Source organism: Amblyomma mixtum, chromosome 1 (assembly GCF_055824585.1).
Source record: "Amblyomma mixtum isolate Tamu chromosome 1, ASM5582458v1, whole genome shotgun sequence".
In the NCBI taxonomy this organism is placed as follows: Eukaryota; Metazoa; Arthropoda; class Arachnida; order Ixodida; family Ixodidae; genus Amblyomma; species Amblyomma mixtum.
The window spans coordinates 150369601-150389160 of record NC_143012.1 but is presented as its reverse complement, the minus strand read 5'-3'; the positions used below and the strand labels follow the sequence as shown (position 1 = coordinate 150389160).

Sequence of the window (19560 nt, the reverse complement as noted above, 5' to 3'; positions counted from 1 at the left end):
ATTTTTTCTATGTTCTGTCCGCAAAAAGAGCTGCAATCGCGTGTTAAAAACCCGCCGCCGACACACCCTCGTCGCTTCAGGAAGTGTCGGGTGGGGGGATAGCAAAAAAGGAAGAAATGGCGGAAGTGACGTCAATCACGGGTAGTCTGCCGGCCGTCCTGCTTTGCTTGCTCGTTTTCGGCCCGCGCTTTCGTGAACGACGGATAAACGCAATACTCTGCTAGTGCCATTGCTAACTCAGGTTCGGGCGTGCTCTGCCTGAGTTGGCACTGGCCAATAAAAAAGATTTCCGTGTGCCGCACGTTCTTCTGCTGAGCTCACTGCTGTGCTTGCAGCAAATATTATGCTGAACTCCAGTGTTTGCATTCTTATGTTGCGTTATTCATTTATTTACCTCTGCAAAGTACTGATTTTTGAGAGCACCTTCAGGTATATGTTCCAAAATAAAGAGACATCAAGGAAATCAGTTTTTGTATTTTTTTTGAGATGCATTTCTATTGTACAATCTGCCTATAGAGTTTAGCCAGTGCTCTTACTGACATCTTTGCCTGTTTGTTTTAATTTCATTGGAAGGAAATTTATGTGAGCTGTTAGTGCAAGATAAGAGTATTAGTCCACATGTCGTTCATAGAATGAGATATGGACAACAACTTGCTAAAAAAAAAACTCCACATCTTGCAAAGTGCAAATGACATACTTCTACAATTGACGTTGTAGCATGATGTTTATGCCATAAGTAAAGCTGTAATGTAATGAATGCCAACTGAAAATGAAAACAAATTTCAATACATGCTTGTGCTGAAACTGCGAGATGTTTAAAGTCATAAATGAGCCACTCTGATGTATATTCTACAGCATTCGCTCGTACGTAACCGCGCTTCTGCAGTTACATAAATGGAATCCCAGAAATGCTTGAAGTCTGTATATATAACCTTTAACTAGCCGCCGCGGTGGCTCAGTGGATATGGCGCTCGGCTGCTGACCCGAAAGATGCGGGTTCGATCCCGGCAGCGGCGGTCGAATTTCGATGGAGGCGAAATTCTAGTGGCCCGTGTGCTGTGCGATGTCAGTGCACGTTAAAGAACCCCAGGTGATCGAAATTTCCTGAGCCATTCACAACGGCGCCCCTCATAGCCTGAGTCGCTTTGAGACGGTAAACCCCCCATGAACCAAAAAGCCAGTAACTTCACGAAATGTCTTTTGCTGGAGTCAAAGTTCATCCAAACGACGCTCATTGCCTTGAATCGGAAGGAAGGGTCGAAGACACCGATCTACATGCAGTTATTACGTCATACGCTCGGATTTAAATTTGGACGGCTTGTCCTATCAAAGTCACTGTGAACACAAAACCAGTACGGGTTCCAACACGGCGCTTTTACTTTGACTTCGTCACTGCCTGTTGTACTTTTCCTTACTATCTGATGTGAGGGAGAAGCCATCGCAGGAATACTCCGCACCAGTCGAAAAAATTCAGGGGGGCACTTTGTTAACCTAATATATATATATTAAAGGCCGGTGAGGCGAAAGCCTTTAGCGCGGTGTTGCTGCTTGTGTCACTGATGTGTGGTTAAGATGTTAATGAAGTACACAACTGTTTGTGAATCTTAAATGCAGGAGATACCGGAGGGCGTTTGGGAGGCATCCGTCTGATTCGACGCCTTTCTGCAAACACTCACAAGCGTCCTAGTCAAGGAGAACTACATATGCGTTGGTAGGAAGTAACGTAGCCATTAGCACGCTCGGCTGCGGAACGGAAGGATGGTGGTTCGAATCCCGTCGTGCACAAATACTTTTTTTCTGGTCTGACTAGAAAGAGCGTGACACCTCTGCTGCCAACCTTCTGTCGACAACGGTGAGGCATTAAAGGCTTTCGCCTTAATACCAAAATCACTAACTTCAGGAGAGGGGGGCGTTGTCGCTATACTTTCGTGGGCTACCGTATTTCCTGCTCCGGAGTCATGGCGTCGAGACGGGTTCTTCGAACACACGGACACACGAGTTGATTGCTCCAGAAAACGAACGCGTGAACCCACTTCATATTCTCTTGTATTGCTTTCTATCGAACCAATTTCTTCAGGCGTTGTTTCGATTTGAGCCCCTTCGCCGACCTCTTATTGCTTGCGTGGCATGGGTCACTTGCATTCAGTGGGCAGTTTGCCTGTGTAATGGCCCCGGGCCGAGACCTTGGCGGACCGGGCCCAGGATTAGTAAACCGCTAATTTAACGGGCCTTGGCCGGACCCGCCTCGAAATGAGGCCTGTGCAGCTCTTTATGACAAACACAAGGACTAACAGAAATATTTATTTAGATGCTCACTTTAAATTCACGCACAACTATACACCAAGCTCATAGAAAAGCAAGCACGACGTCCTGTTATCATTTTTCAATCGCCAGACCCCGAGATAATCAATTTATTGCCTCCTCAAACCGTCGATGCTACTTGGGCAAGTCAAACCTTTCTTGTCACTGACTTCCTCACACGGAGCACAAGGTGTGGAATCCAACCAAATTTTGGCACAACCACACCTAGCTTGCTGCCTAATCCTTTTTACCGGCGTGTTCTCTCTGTTGATGCAAAATCCTCTCGCTTCGCCCACGACGCTCCGCAAGTCCGTGGAATTTTGTACACCACTTCCCTGTCGCAAACTGCGCATCTTTCTTAGTGGCGCTTTAGACACCACGCTGCCAGTGAGCCATCTTGATTAACTTCCACGCATAGCTTAAAAAAACAAAAGAAACAGCTTGTTCGGAGCGGCGAACGCATGATTTACGATACCCTGTTCCACTTGTTTCCTTAAAAGATATCTGACTTCGTGCACTTAAGGAATGTCACCGTTCCTATCTAGTTTCTTTTCCATTTTCACCGGGGACCCCGATCGGCGACATTCTTTCAAGAGATTGAAGCCAAGGCTGTAAAGGAGAGCCTCCTAGAATCCAGCTACGTGTATCCGTTTCAGCTGGGCCGCACTTTTTTCCTGCTGAGCGTGGTAATGCAGGTTGCAACGAATTCTTAAAGCAAACCAGCTAGAGTGTAAAACTTCTGGCACTTCCAGATTACAACCACGCGCTTAATGGGTTGGGACATCAAATTCAGAGGGGAAATGAGTAAAATGAGTAATGCTTTAAAATGAGTAATCACATGGTAGGACGAAGGAGTTGAGCCGCTGGAGCTTGACTGGCGTGGTCGTTGGCTCGTCAGCGCTTTCTGTTGCGGAGACTTTCCGCCTCAGCTTTGACGTTCCGAAGAGCAAGAACTATTTGAGATTAGGTCAGCGACACGACTTTACCGCTGCAGGTTCTTGCAAACGTCGATAGCGGCCGTGCTGTATCTGCATTGAGGGAAGCATGCCACTGTTGATGCTGCACTACAGATTTCGGTGTAAAACACCGGTTGAGTGTTTATTCGCTACGGTTTGCCTGTGATCGGCGCAAGTATTTACATAGCAAATTATGTGCAAGCCGCTAAAGAAGCACTCCGAAACAAAGAAGTTTCGGGACAATGCACTTGGTTAATGTACATCTGAGCTTCCGCGCTCTACACTCCCTACGCGCGGTGAACCTGTTTAACATTTTTTTGTGTGCTTTCGAAATACTACTCCAATATCCCAACCAGGACAAAATCTGTCCACTTTGGTTGCGCTTAGCGCGTCGTAACTTATAACACATGCAGCTGTGTGTGAGAGAACCAATGTAAACATAACTGGACGTGAAGCGAATGACTATCCAAGCTCCCAAATACATATATAGCATATGATCGTTGTCGATCTTGTTGGTATGGGTTTCATAGAGGTTCTCACACTTGCGCTTCCGAGTTTAATAGCGCGCGTAAGTTCCGCTCTGCATCATATAATGCACCTCCAAAGCTTGTTCGGAGGGCACTGCAAACACAACGCCGCTAAAACACCGCTCCCATGATTCACAGCGGTGGTAAGCCACCCTCAAAAACACGCAGGCATGAGGACGACACAGCGGCCATCTGTGGAAGACGTTTTCTCTATTTTTATGAGCTAAGAATTATTAAGCATCGGTAATTGTTTATTCAGTATCATGCAATAAAATAGTGCTTCAGTGATTGTATCGTTGTAGTGTGACCAAGGAATGGGCCGACTGACGCGCTGTCAGCTTCGGGCCACAGACACAGACGTCTGCCGAGCATCGGTGTCAGCGAAATGTGGCAAAGCTACATACTACGCAGAACAGCACCGGCCGGCATTTAGCAGGGCCCTGGTCTGCACAGGATGTGTACTACTTTTGGTGCGCATGTGACCAGGGTTGCTGCTCTTCCTCGGAGTGGCGTCATAACGCACCCCTTTGTTCAGAAACCGAAACCGAATTCGCTGAGCATAAATAATGCGATAATAAATTATTTACCACGCATATATGAATCGCTTAGCTCGTATCACGCTTCTTGGGGCAATACGCAGTGTTTGAGACAAAGAACACACCAACCAAAAATTTGGTCTCTGGTCCTCCTTAAGGCTCCTGTTTTGTTGCGAAACTCTAAAGTTAAAGAAAAAGATTCTAAGATCGTTTTCGATTTTTGGCATTGTATGTAGCGTGTTTGATAAAAGTAATCTAGAAGAGGAGTTGGATTCTCGCCTTATTGCGGAGCTCTTAGGCACTCATAGACTAAAAACCTTGAAACATGGCGACAAAAGTTCTTCTCACATTACACAGGTTTAAAGCTTCAGGGGTGCCATAACTGATCCGTTATAGAGCCAGAAAAAAACCTCGGTTTTTTTTTGCTTACATTTGGCAGATACTCTGCAATCATAGGAAAAAGATTTTCAACCAGCAGCAAAAAACAAATCGTTCAATTCTGTGAAGGTTTTGTTCTCGAAGTTGTCCACTCATAATAGCTGCGCAGACATCTTCGTATGCACCTCTCAGCCTCGATGGCAAACAGTTTTAGAGTTCTGCACTTCACGCGGACTCCTAGGCGGTCATGTGGTCATAAGTGAAGGAGCTCATCTTAAATCGGAGGATCCTTCTTATTATGGACTTTACGGCGCACATCCGCCATTTACGTAAATGCTCCGCGCTGAAACAGCAAAATAATTGTTTCAATGTCCTGTCATTCCGCCAGTAATGAAGAATAAATAATTTCACGTGCAGGTCTTTTTGGCTGCGAACAGAAAACAGGACGCATACGTATAATGTGTGCTAAGCACAAATTAATTTATTTGGTGAAGGGATGCGGCTGGCAACAACTTTCACATTTGTGAGCATTGCAGGAAGGTATGGAGTTTCGTGCTGTAGAAGTCAGGTGGTTGTGGAGATGGTCTTTAGCCGTAGAAGCCGCGTCCGTATCCGCCGTATCCGCCGTAGCCTCCATAGCCACGCCCGTAGCCGCCGTACCCACGGCCGAAGCCGCCGTAGCCACCGTATCCGCGACCGAAGCCTCCTCCGTAGCCGCGTCCAAATCCACCGTAGCCGAACTGGGCGGCGGCCAGACTGCACAGGGCGGCGAGCACCACGAGGGCGACCAGGAGGGACTTGTTGCTCATCATGGCTGCGTTAAAAAAAAAAAGGCCGGAATGTTAATCGCGTGAGCAGGAAAGTGGGGCAGGCGTCGTTCTCTTCTTGAACTTTCAGAAGCACCGCCGGTAATGGAACGCTCCGAATAAAACGACCTTTTTTCTTCGACAAACGCGATGGAAAAAAACGAGTTTTATACCCTGACGGAGTAAAGATACAAAATAGGCCACCAGGTGTTAGCCTCAAGTTTAACATTTTTTGAGATTATATTTAAATAGTACTGTGAGGAGAAAAATGTCGCTCCGCGATTAGTGGGAGTCATTACCAGGTTCTAGAATTTCTTTAGTATATCTGTATATACTAAAAAGTACGAGTTATAAAATTTTTTTTACAGTGATGTAAGCTCCATGCTGTGCGCAGAAGTGACGTCTGTCGCACGTGTACAATCTTGTACCGCGAAAAAGGGGGCACATACCCTGACAAGCACCATAACAAAACGGTATAAGGTTATTGAAACATCCACGTCTTGTCATTTAACCTACAAAATATTGTCTTGAAACATGATCAAATGTTCTTTATACCTCTAAGCTGCAAATCAGGTTTCCACGTATAAACGGGATGCCTGGTGTATAGAGCTCGATGAAAACCCGAATAGCCGCCGCGGTGGCTCAGTGGCTGTGGTACTCGGCTGGTGACCCGAAAGACGCGGGTTCAATCTTGGCTGCGGCGGTCGAATTTCGATGGAGGCAAAATTCTAGAGATCTGTGTACTGTGCGATATAAGTCCACGTTAAACAACCCCTGGTAGTTGAATTTTCCGGAGCGCTTTACTACGGCGTCCCTTATAGCCTGAGTCGCTTTGGGACCTTAAGCCCCTTGAAACCAAAAACTCGAATAAACTATTGATGGTACTGAGTCTCTACAAAGAAAACAAGAGTTGCAAACGAAAGTAAAAAACGAATGGGACTTCTGCTCTAATTCTGCCATGAAATGAACAGACGACACCGCCGCAGTATACCTGAATCACTTTGGGCGGCAGGTTAGGTATCATCTTGTGAGAAATAAACTCCTTCATACAAACATTGATACTATTAAGGACGAAGTATTGAAGCGTTGTAAACTGGCATTTCATAGAGGGAATTGTAATTGTAATTGCGAATATCAGTCTTCTGACGTTCAAAGCAGACAGCACGCGTGAAGCTACTTGTACGGTAAAACAGCAGCTTTCATCATGATGTACTGGATATGCCGCTGTTATCACTGTTATAAGGGCAGCAGCAGGATTACGGCTGGACAGCTAAAACACAAGAATCGGGCGCACTGCTGTAAATATCACTGCGAATAATCAAACCAGTTAAGATTAGCCCTGCGGTTCCTGTTTTTGCTTGAGCCTGGTGCCTTCACTGGTATTATGAAATGGTCATCGTTATACCAGCAAAGAGGATTTCGGAAAAGGAAAAAGAAATTAGGCTATGCGAACCGTTCACTTGATAGAAATGTTTACTGCAACTGATAGCGAATTACTAGAAAGCCTAACGATATGACTTTTAGCTCTTAGAACGTTCAAAGCGCAACAAGGCCAAGCAACTCGGAAGAATCATCATGAAAGCGTCAATATCGTCGAATGGGTCCACGAAATCCGACCAACAGCAAAAATACACGTTAAAACCGATACACATAGATAGCCATAGAGTGATGCCTTCCGCAGCCGATGCAAACTCGACTCTAACAGAAAAGCGCGGCGGCCGCGAGACAGTGGGACTGCCTGCACACTTGCCTGTTGGTCAGTGAAGGGCTTCTTCGCTGTGCGGTGCTGTTCTGCGGCCGCCGAGGAGTTTTTATACGTGCCGCGCTCTGGACACGTGTCGGCCGCGTCCGGCCGTTCTAGCGAGCGCCGCCTCAAGGCCGCTGCCTTCGCCGATTCCGGGAAAGCCCCGGGCTACAGGGCCGGAGCCGCCATTCATGACGGAGGAGGAGGGGCTGTGCATCCGCTGTTGTGGAAAGAGAATGGCGCCGGTATCCGATCTCACAAGAAGTGTGGGGGTTGGCCCCTCCCCACACATCGCTGCGTCCTTTTGTACTCTCCTTCCGCACGTGGCTGACTCCGCGAGGTACACACACCTTTGTTGTTCGCAGAATCTGCTCTCGGGGGAGGGGCGACAACACATCACAGAACAAATGGTCGATTCAGCTGCGATGTCACTGCGCACTTTCGCCAATTCCACGGAGGTGCTTTTACGCTACGGCGCACACTCAACCTTTGGCGCAAAACGGTGATATCACACTTTCCAGCGCCCAGAACAACTTAGTATTGTCATTATCATCATCAGCAAAATAACTTCCACTGCTGGGCATACGCCTGTCTCAATGACCTCCAAGTATCTCTGCCCTGTGCTATGCACGGCCACACGGTACTAATGAACTTCCTAATCTTAACTCGCCATTTAATCTACATTGCAGTTATCTTCGTGTTCTGTGCCTTAGAACCTGTTACTTTAGCAGCCCATCGTGTATATGATTACTGTCTTACATGTCAAGCCTGAGCCTGTTTTTTTTCCCGCGTACTATCCTCCAGGATAATTCACTGTCGTCTCTAATCGATGTCGCTCTGTTTCTCTCTCTCAAGGTTACCTCTAGAAATTATTCCCGTAGCTTTTTATGAAAAGCAGTAAAGGTGCAGCAAGGCGAAAATACCGGTTTCTTGAGAGTGAAGCCTCCGCCTTCGAAATACACCAGCAACCACTCTCCTCCCCTCAGCATGGGCTGATGGTGATGATGTCCTCAGGCTTAATGGTACATACCGACGCTGAATAAAATCAGCTACGCGCATGCATTTCCTCGAAGTTTTCCTCTTTCTTATTGCGACTCCATTGTTTTGCAGAAGTAATCACAGCCGCGAGAACAAAACAAAAAATATTCCTGCATCGTTTGGCGTAAGTAAGATCTCTTTAGAATAACCTTCAAGTATTCTTTTTGTAAATCGCTAAGTTGCTTGACCTGGGCTGCCGACATTGGCGAACATGCAGTTCTCTCTGTTCGCACTAGAGTGCAGGCCATGAGAGAATGTTCGTTGCACAGTGACGTTGTTTTTTACACCAAACTGCACTTCTTACGCAAGCATGCACCTATTTCCTTTTCTGCGGCAGTCCTGTGTCCGAAAGCAAAGTGGTCATTTCGACCGTTTTTACAAAAGCGCTTTCGGTTCATAACTTATACCAGGTAAACCCCGCAGAAACATAGCGGTAAATAAACGTCAAACAAAGGTAGGTGTCACGACAAGCTGTGCCTTGGCTGTTGCAAAGACTAATGGCTAACATATAAATCCACGGTGGCTAAGTGGGTGGCCTTGCGTTGCTAAACCCGAGGTCACGAAACCGAATCCCGGTCGCGACGCCCATTTCGAGGAGGGAGGGGCGGAGCGGGGGGGGGGGGGGGGGCGGGTAGGGGACGAAAAGCAAATAAAGAACTCCAGGTTGGCGAAATTATTACGGCCCCCATCACTACTGTGTCCGTCATAGCCAAGTGCAACTTCGGATCGGTAAACTACACATACAGTTTTGTACTTATTGCTGCACAGCCCTACCGCGACTGACCATATACATAGAGTATAGTCCACGTAGAAAAAAAAGTTTCAGGCAATGTTGCCTTTTTAAAAATAAGTGGCACGAAAATCACGAGAGTATTCCAAGTGTATTCACTGAGGGACTCTGGTTCTTGCTGCCGCCAGCAAAAAATTCGGTAAATTCGACACGGCCTGTTCTCCGCGCAGTCTACAAACCAGATATGGCATATCTGAGCAGTTGTGTTCATCCACATTCAGGTAACACAAGTGAATCGCCCTTCAGGATCGTGGGCATTAATTGTCTTCGTGACCTCAGATGGCAAGCGCACGGCGTTGTATTAGCTGGAAGTGGTGACAAAGTTTGCGGTCGTTTGGTGCGCGAATAAACAATACGCGCTTCTCAGCCTGTGCGAAAACAAAAAAAAGGAAGGGATGCTCAGTTCCTCGTGAGCGAAAAGCTACATGAAAAGCTACACTTGGAAACATATTGCCATTTTTTTTTTCTAGTCACGTTCGTTCGCTTTTTCGTGTGCTTAGCTAACGGAGATTGCGCAGCTCTCTTCAGCCGTAGGGCCGTGTTCAGTAGAACTATTCGGCCTTGTTGGTTCATCTAAGGTGAAGGAGCCATTACAGCCGCTTGGCCTGCTATCTTTCCTTCTTCCAGCGCATGAACCCTTTGTCTGCCGCAGCTCCTTCCACCGGTACTGTCAGCCTGAATAAACGATTGCTTGAGATGAACACAGGACCCCTAAGGCGACAAGACTAGCGGTTCCGACAAAAGTCGCCCATGGATTACTCCCCTACCAGACTGATGTTGCTCCTTGCCTCTAAGAAAGGAGCATGTCCATCGTTGCAAGCGGGTACCCGAAGCGCTGGCTCTTCACAGGAGCGACACGAGCAGAAGAGCTCCGTCAAGAAAATTACTGTATATGGAGAGCAATATTATTGCTGTCTGTTGTTTCACTGTCATAATACACGGCAGGCGCTTGTCGACCGTTGGCTACAGCTGTACATACTCGGTTTAAATGAATTTCAGATCGGTTGCTCTGTTGATATGTCCTTGTGTATTCTGATTCTTGCAAATAAAAATCTTGATTACTTTTGTTCCCGTGTCCTGCGGCGTGATTGTCAACAAAGAATGCGCAACGCCCAGGCAGCAAATCATACGCGTCCAAGCGTCTCACGTGAGCGTTTGTGAGCAGTTGACAGAAGCATTGGTTAACTATCGGTGCGCAGAGGCCATAACAAAATTGCTTACTGCGTTACAATCTAATCTGGAGTGATTACCGAATGATGGTAACCTCATGATGTGCTGCATAAGGCTTACTGTGTCATCACATATACTGATTTTAAGTTGTTCTTACCATTGTCATAATCCACATGTGAATTCACTATTTTGGCGCCGCGCCTACCGAAATGCACGACTTTAATTTTTTTCTTCAGTATAGCTTGAAAGGCACATAGTGCGCAATGTTGCATTAAGAATAGCGCATCAACCAATTAGCCCGTACTTTCACTGCAATAGCAATAATGTTCTCATTCGGCAAATTAGCACCGTCTTCACGTTGATCCAAAAGAGTCGCTGCACCCACTTCCACTCTCCGGAAGCCTGCACCTACCACAAGGCCATCTCTGTCATGTCTGGCATCCAAGAACTGGGCGGCGTAGACGTAGCATCGAAGGAACGTTTATTCCTGCTACTTGGCAGGAAGCCAACAGGTTACATACTGAGCGCGGTGGGCCCGTGCGAGCGGTCTTTTAAAGCCAGCACGGGCTACCCGATAAGAGATAGCCGGGCAGTGAGCATGCGCAGACAGTACGCGATAACACGAGTGCTTGGTTTCGCGCGCACACAACATCTCCTTCCTCCTAATGAGCCCAAAGTCCTTTTGCTACATTATACAATGCAACTAATGCTATGGCTGATATCTATCAGGAGGTCGCCGGTCCCTCTATGGATAGCGTCGCTCCCCTGGAGGGTCGTTCGTTGCCGCAGGGGCCGCAGCTGGAAGTGGCTCGTTGGCGCTCTCAGGATCCCCGAAATCTGGAATAAAATCTTCCATGATGCTCTGCTTTGAGCTGTCGATGCTGAGCAGTAGCTGGTCTTGATGACGACGCCAAATGAGCACCCCACGATTCGTCTTAACTCGAACCTTGAATGAAACGGGGCCAGACTGCTGAATGATAGCGCCAGGGACCCATTTCTCAGGACCTCTGTAATTCCTCACGAGGACCTCATCGTTGATGTTGAAAAGTCGCTCACGTGCCTTGCGTCGCACCATATCGGAGAGCTGTTGCTGAGCCACTCTTCCCCCGACAGAAGGCTTGACTGCGTCGAGTCTCGTGCGCAGTCGTCTACCTATGAAAAGGTTTGCTGGAGATTCTCTTGTAGTCGCATGCGGCGTGTTGCGGTACGTCATCAGGAACGTCTGTAAGGTTGCCTGCAAGGAGTCTAGGGGTCGTCCTTTCCGCAACGCAGATTTCATTGTCTGTACAAATCTCTCCGCAAGGCCATTCGTGCTTGGATGGTACGCTGCACTCACGATATGACGACCACCGAAGCCTTTGACGAAGCTCTTGAATTCTTCGGAAACGAACTGTGGTCCATTGTCGGTCACGATGGTCCCGGGTACGCCAAAACGCGAGAAGAGGTCTTGGAGACACTGAATTGTGTGGTACGCCGTAGTCTTCTGCATGACATAAACTTCCGGCCATTTTGAGTGTGCGTCCACAGCAACAAGGAACATTTTGTCTTTCATGGGTCCAGCAAAGTCCAAGTGAACTCTTTGCCACGGCGAAGTCGGCCATGACCATGGATGAAGCGGAGCCTGTGCTGGTTCGTTCCGTTGCTGTTGACACTCTTCACATTTCTTCACGTGTTGCTCTAGGTCCGCGTCGATACCAGGCCACCAGACGTAGCTCCTCGCGAGTTCTTTGCATCTTACGATACCGGGATGACCCTGATGAAGTTCCTCAAGCAAGAAGGCTCGGTGTTTTGGAGGCACGACTACTCTCATGCCGTACATTAAACACCCTTGATGAACTGTGAGCTCCAAACGCTTGTCGAAGAAAAGTTTCAACTCCTTCTCAGCGACATGCGACGGCCAGCCAGCACTTGTGAAGTTCAGTACCTTGCTTAGTAAAGGATCACGCCTCGTTTCACGAGCGATGTCTTGGCCTGTGACAGGCAGCGTTTCCAAACGAAGCGAATAAAAAGTTTCGCTTTCTTCTGCCGATTGCTTTTCGCTGCTGTCGAGCGGCAAGCGCGATAAACAGTCTGCTTCCGCATTATCGGTAGATTTCTTGAATTCAAGAGCATAGTTGTAGGCTGACAGCGTCAGCGCCCAACGCTGCATGCGGGCAGCTGCCATCGCGGGAATGCCTGTTTTCGGGCCGAAAATTGTTTGCAGTGGTTTATGGTCAGTCACAAGCGTGAAGAACCTTCCGTAGACGTAGAAGTGAAACTTCTTTACGCCGAATACGAGGGCAAGGGCTTCTTTCTCGATCTGACTGTAGTTCTTTTCGGCACTTGACAATGTGCGGGATGCGTAGGCAACCGGTCGAACTGATCCATTGATCATTTTCTGCGAAAGAACTGCGCCTATGCCGTACTGAGATGCGTCGCAGGCAAGTTGAAGCGGTCGCTTCGGATCATAATGGGCAAGAACTGGAGGGGAAGCCATAGCTGCTTTTATCTCCGTGAAAGCAAGCTGGCATGACGCATCCCACGTCCACTCTGTTGTTTGCTTTAGCAGCCTGTACAACGGCTGTGCCAAAGTCGACAGACGCTGAACAAACTTGCCGTAATAATTGACCATCCCAAGGAATGACTGCAGTTGCTGCTTGTCTTTTGGAGCAGGCGCATTTAGCAGTGCCAATACCTTTTCAGGCGATGCACAAACACCCTCGGCGTTGATGACGTGGCCCAGATAACGGAGCTCTCGTTGAAAGAACGAGCACTTATCGCGCCGGATGCGCACACCGCGTTCCTGCAATCTTGACAAGACGGCTTCCAAGTTATGGAAATGCTCTTGCTTGGTCTTGCCTGTGACCAGGATGTCGTCAAGGTAGCAACTGACTCCTTCCAAACCTTTCAGCACGTTGTCCATAATTCTTTGAAATATGCTTGGGGCGGACGAAATGCCGAAAGCCAGACGGTTTATAGTATACAATCCCTTATGCGTGTTTATCGTCAGTAGTTTCCGGGAGCTTTCCGCCATAACTACCTGCTGGTAGGCCCTACTCAGGTCGATCTTCGAAAATTCCTCTCCTCCTGCAAGCGCTGCTAGAAGGTCATCTATCCGAGGTAGCGGGTACCGGTCTACTTCCAGACAGGGATTGACGGTGGTTTTATAATCGCCACACAGCCGGAGGCTTCCATCCCTCTTCACTACCGGTACCAAGGGCGTTGCGTATTCGCTTGTAGCAACAGGCGTTATGATGCCCAGCTTCTCCATTTTCACAAGTTCCGTTTCTACTGCACCTTGCAGAGCAAAGGGAACGCTTCTTGCCTTTACAAACTTCGGCTGTGACCCATCGCGAAGGACAAGCTCGGCCTGCTCTTCCGTGATGGTACCTAGCTCATCCTTGAAAAGTTCGGAATGGCTGTCTAGCATGGCTTCCAGCTTTTCTTGCCAGTGCTTTGACATTTCTCGAGAGAGACCAAGGTGATTAAAAAAAACTAGGTTCTTCCAATCCAGACGAATATCTTGCAACCATTCTCTGCCGAGGAGTGCCGGTCCTGTAGTGTCCACGACGTACAGGGGAAGCTCCACGCTCTGGTCGTTGTGGTGCACGACGACTTTCGCCAGACCCTTCGGTTTTACCATAGCCCCAGTATACGTGCGCAGCTTTAACGATGCTGGCTGAAGTCGCTTACGTGGAAACAGCCTCTGGTATTCGCGCCATGATATGACGGATACGGCTGCGCCGGTGTCAAGCTCCATCGTCAGTAGGACACCGTCAACGTTCACGGGTACAGTAAATGGGTCTGCGTTGACTGATTTAAGTGGGACAGACGACTCGTTTCGGACGGACGTGAGCATCTTCACACGTTTCCGGGGCTTTGCCTCCCTAGCTTTCTTTCCTTTCTTGCAGGCGCGTTGAATATGCCCTTTTCGGTTACAATTATAACATGTATCGCCGATATGAGGGCATGCTTCGCTAGAATGATTGGGTGACCCGCAACGGAAGCAGCTTGGCGACATCACAGACTGCTTTTCGCCTCGAACCTTATTCACTTCGTACGCCGGGGATGCGCTGTTATGCGTGAACGCCGCGCTTTTAGTTGCAGTTTCCATGGCAAGAGCTCTATCTACGGCCTTCTGGAAGGTTATCTTCTTGTCTTCTGTGAATAATACACGCTGAATGTCCTCGCGGAGCAGGCCGCAAACGAAACAGTCCCGGAGCGCTTCATCCAAGAAACTTCCAAATTCGCAACTCTGCACCAGCCTTCGAAGTTCCGCGACAAATTCTGTAATGGACTCACCGCTTCGCTGTGACCGCTTGTAAAATTTCGCACGCTCTGCGATGACGGACGACTGCGGCGCCAGATGATCGCTCAGGAGTTTCAGAAGACTGTCAAACTCTCGTGACGACGGTGCGTCCGGTGCCGTCAGCGACTTGAGCAGCGCATAGGTCTTCGCGCCGATGAGACTTAGGAAAGCAGGAACCTTCTTTGCTACTGGAACATCATTGACCAAAAGATAGGCTTTCAACCTTTCCTCGTACGAGCGCCAGTCACTCGTGGTCTCGTCGAAAGGTTCAATGTGGCCGATGCGACTCATGACTCACTTGGAAGTTTCGGCTGCCGTGATGCCAGTTTCAGGAATTTCACCGCAGGGAAATCTTCGTGGCGGGAAGCTTTTACACAGAGGCCAGGTTCTTCGCACTGCGAATTCCGTACGGCGGTCATCCCATCCTCGTCGCCAATATGTCATGTCTGGCATCCAAGAACTGGGCGGCGTAGACGTAGCATCGAAGGAACGTTTATTCCTGCTACTTGGCAGGAAGCCAACAGGTTACATACTGAGCGCGGTGGGCCCGTGCGAGCGGTCTTTTAAAGCCAGCACGGGCTACCCGATAAGAGATAGCCGGGCAGTGAGCATGCGCAGACAGTACGCGATAACACGAGTGCTTGGTTTCGCGCGCACACAACAATCTCCAATTACACTCTAAACACAAGTACACCTGTATGGGAGTAAAAAGGGAGTAAGCTGACCTTTAAGCCCCTAAAAGCGCACACCCTTTCTAAACCGCACACCCTTTACAAAAGGGTGAGCGCTGGAGGACAACTTCCTTTTTGCTCCTTTCTGTTTGCAGTGTACTACCCTCCAGAAGCATCCGCACATCAGAAACCCACAAAGCACTACGGAGAAGTGACCATGAAACCAACAACGCCATAGGCAAGCCCCTGATGCAAAGCAAAAGGACCCCCTTTGTCTTAGGTTTGGCTATCAGTTCGTACGATCGTCCGTAAATTTTTAAAACGGAAGCTCCACTTCACGATGAAAGCGGCAAAAGGCGGCCATCGCTGCATCCCTGATGATGAATAAATAAATAAATAAAATAAATATGGCCGAAACTGTGATGCGAACCCACGGTGGCGTGATCAGACCACCTTCGCTGCCCACTGCACGCGATTACTATGCTTTCGGCTCAGACGATCACGCCTAGTGTTAAACTGCAACCCACACTAGCGATATACACTGCGCATAGTTGTCTTCATTATTTTCCACCCCCGGAGCGGTCATATCCGCTTAACCTCGATCAGCGTTCAACCTGAGTCTAATATCGTCGCCAAACGTGCCGACGGTGCAGCAAAGCAAAACCTTGAGCCAATCAGGCTAAACACATGCTTGCGCTTGCCTACTCGGTTTAACTACATTATCGGACCAGGATGTAGTTGTTCATCGATCCCCATATAAGAATTATAAAACCCCGAGTGTATTCTACCATTCTGCGAGACAGGCTGAGCCAGACAAGTGGTGTAAGAGCAGAAAGGAACCGCAGAAACGCTACATAACATTTACCTGCGGGAAAATTTGACAAGACAGGCCCACGACTTACTTTATCAGGCAAAGAACTGGATCAAACAGAAGATGTTTAACTATGCTTGGCACTCAGATGGTGGAATTCTGGTTACCGGCGATTCCGAAGAGCCGGAAATTGTCGTCTCTAGTCGCCTTAGCCTTGAGAAACTCAGTTAAGGTCATATTGCATGGCAGGCGCCCACGCTGACGCCTACCTATTCCCACAATCCTCTGAAAACTTCATAAGAAAACAGTTCATCAAGTCCTTTAAATGCTTTCACATTAGCGTGCGGTGTGTTAAGAAGAAGGAATCGGAGTTAAGCTTGTTGTTTGATCAAATAGGGCAACCTTTTAACGTCATCATGCTGGCTTAAATGTGGAGCAGAGATGAAACAAATGTCTACTCCCGACTTCCAGCATACGAAACATTCCATTTAAATCGTCCGTTTGGTCGCGGTGGCGGGGTATGTATTTTGGTGAGAAAAAGACTGCGACTGCGAAATTCTCTCAAAATATTCAGGCAGTACCATGGAGCCTAACAAAGAGCGTTCAGCTTAAGTTAAGGAGAACGTAACGAGCTATCGAAGGAATAGTGATAGCCTGATAGGTGGAACGTTAAGAGATCGTTAGCGGGCGGAGCGAGTGAGGGAACAAACGCGGGTTAATGACATCCTAGTCGAAATGAAGAGGAAGAAAGGGGCTGGGGCGGTGCTTGTAATGCGAAGGCAAGATGACAGATGGTCCTTAAGGGTAAAGGAGTGGATTCCAAGAGAAGGCAAGCGTAGCAGGGGGCGGCAGAAAGTTAGGTGGGCGGATGAGAATAAGAAGGTTGCGGGGTACGGCGGCCGCAACTGCCAAAGGAGAGGGTTAATTGGAGTGATATGTGAGAGGCCTTTGCCCTGCAGTGGGCGTAGTCAGTCTGATGATGATGATGATGATGATGATAAACTATTGACTATGAAATCGCGATAGTTAAACAACAGAACACAGCACTTGCCGTGTGCTAGCCCCTATCAAACGGTTCAACATTCCATTTTTCTTTGGTTACTTAGATGAATTCTTCAGCTTTGTCCCTAATAACATCTTAAGCCTCACCTGCGGTGGGGAGTTGCATGCGTTGAATGCTGATATCATTCAGGTTACTAGTGGCGTACCACAGGACAGTACTTTAGGACCATTCATGCTCAACGTGTATATAAATGATATAACAAACATTTCCCCTTCTGCGCAATTGATTGGCTAGGCCGACGACACAAGCACCTTCTTGACAGGACCAGATAATCAAAAATTATTTGACTCCAGAGTAACCACACTCCTTGTTCTGGAAGAATGTACCGAGAGAAACTGCCTGAAGGTCAATGTTTTCAACATTAAACACGTCTTGTTCAGAGCAAACAGGAGAAATATAACGCTAAACAAAAATAAATATAACCTCAGGCTATATCCTGATCAAATTTGTTTGGAGTTTTAAAGCTTTCGGATTTATTTTTTACGAAAATTTTTCCTGTCATCACCATATCAAGTATCTCCTAACAAAACTCTCTCGAGTTATAGGCCTCACATATCGCAAGTGCAACATTCTGCCACGAAAGGTCATGCTTCATTTATAGCGCCTTGTTTTCCTCAAGGTTAACCTATTGGCAGTTAGTCTGGGCATCTACAACGAAGGAAAATATAAAAAATTTCCCTTACAGAAAAAAGCTTTCGTCGCGCAGTAGCAAATGTATGTAGTCGTTTTCGCTTACTTGAAATATTTTTAGAATTAAACGTGATGCCTTTATGGTGATACATGCCTAAAAATAATTTAGCTGTAAATACAGGTCATAAAGTATGGTGCTACATTTTTAAAACAGTTAGCAAACCTACAAAACAAAGCCCTCAGCGATGTCGCCCATTGCCACAAATACTGTAATTTAAAAATATACTCCACAACATATGACCTACGAACACAGCAAGATCAGCTACCGAGAACATTAAATAAACTGCACAGAAAATACATACAGCTAGAAATATATACATTTAAAGTACCCAGAAAATATCATATGTCCGAAGTTTCATATCTTTGGCTTTTTTTATTGACAATCCATGATTATTGTATTCGATGTTTGGTTATTTCTATCAGAGTAGTGAGCCGTAAAGATGATTATTCTCGCCTAACTCGACTGTAACTGTGTAAATTTTTTTTATTTTTAGTGGACCAGTGAATTTGTTTTGTCACTCTTTTCTGCCTTATACCATTATGAATGGCTCTGGGGCCGTTCTACCGTGTAAGGCTCGACCTCCTTGGACCATTCCCGACCTTGGAATCCTGAAATAGGTGGCTAGCAGTAGCCATAGACTGTGCCACTCGATACGCGATCACCCGTGCATGACTACGAGCTGCGCGACCGATGTCGCTGACGTTCTTTTGCACAACCATATTCTACAACATCATGCCCCTCGTCAATTTCTCACAGACCGCGGACGCTATTTCCTGTCCAGAGTTGTTGACGACATCCTGCGTTCGTGTTATACTAAGCACAAGATTGCCACAGCATACCGCCCGCAAACGAACGGGCTAACCGAGACGGACTGGCGGGCTAGTTCGTTACACATCTCAGAGTTTCCGAGCGCACGAGAACGAAATGAAGACTGACAGAAAGGACACACAGCACAAAGTGCCCAGCCGTTTCAATCGCCGTTTGAGCCGTTTGAAAAATACGATAAAGTATAGTACAGTGTACTATACTTAATCATTTTTTTTTAAATAAGCAGCGCTGCTGTGCCGCTCTTTGTTTCTTAGGGGTCTGCGGCTCTGTCAAGCAGTCATTCGCAACAGCCTTTAGCCTCGGCCTGCAGTGTCCTGTACCCTATATGACACAATAAAGGCATTATTATTATGAAAACCCTACTATATTTTTTCGCGTTCTTCCAATCAAGGGCGCTGGTGTGAAGAATTGACTCGACATGGACGCCTTTCCAGTCGAGTTCTCTTTAAACAAAAAAAAAAAAAGAATTCATACTCGGCGATGGGCATGGGTTTAAGCGGCTTTTGCGTGACTGGTGAGATGGAAAGTGCTGTGAGCAATTTTTGCATCTCCAAAGAAGATCTGTTGCATTTAATATTGAATCCCGGCTCACACCAGGAAATACTCTGCTCAAGTTCGTGTAGACTGACGCCAGTTTTATGGCAGACGACGCTGAAACAGCGAGAAGTCTTAGTTGAGAAATCTAGCGGTTCTGCACTGCGCAGCTTACAGCGTTTTAATGAAATCAAAGAGACGATTAGCGGCAAACTGCGTTTGCATTCACCGTTTATGAAGAAATTAATTGTATTTATGCTAGTAACTTCACACAGAATTCCTGTTTTGTGCCAAAGTTCATTTGTGCGTTCTATCACCATGCTTAAGTATCTTATGTAGTCTCAACCACAACACATTCGGTATGGCGGATCTCCGCACAGCTTTACCCTATTTCTGGGGCAGATGGCAAAGTGTATGAGGGATTATCA

General features: G+C 47.4%; 1 protein-coding gene across 1 annotated transcript; it reads right to left on the bottom strand.

The window, feature by feature from the left end:
• Positions 1 to 5152: 5152 nt before the first annotated feature.
• On the bottom strand, positions 5153 to 7405 carry LOC149367951 (uncharacterized). Its single transcript, XM_089558048.1, has 2 exons — positions 7255 to 7405; positions 5153 to 5512 (listed from the first exon to the last, which is right to left on the bottom strand). The coding sequence occupies exon 2, from the start codon at positions 5508 to 5510 to the stop codon at positions 5286 to 5288; it is 225 nt and encodes a 74-aa protein (XP_089414174.1). The 5' UTR covers positions 5511 to 5512; positions 7255 to 7405; the 3' UTR covers positions 5153 to 5285.
• Positions 7406 to 19560: the final 12155 nt, after the last annotated feature.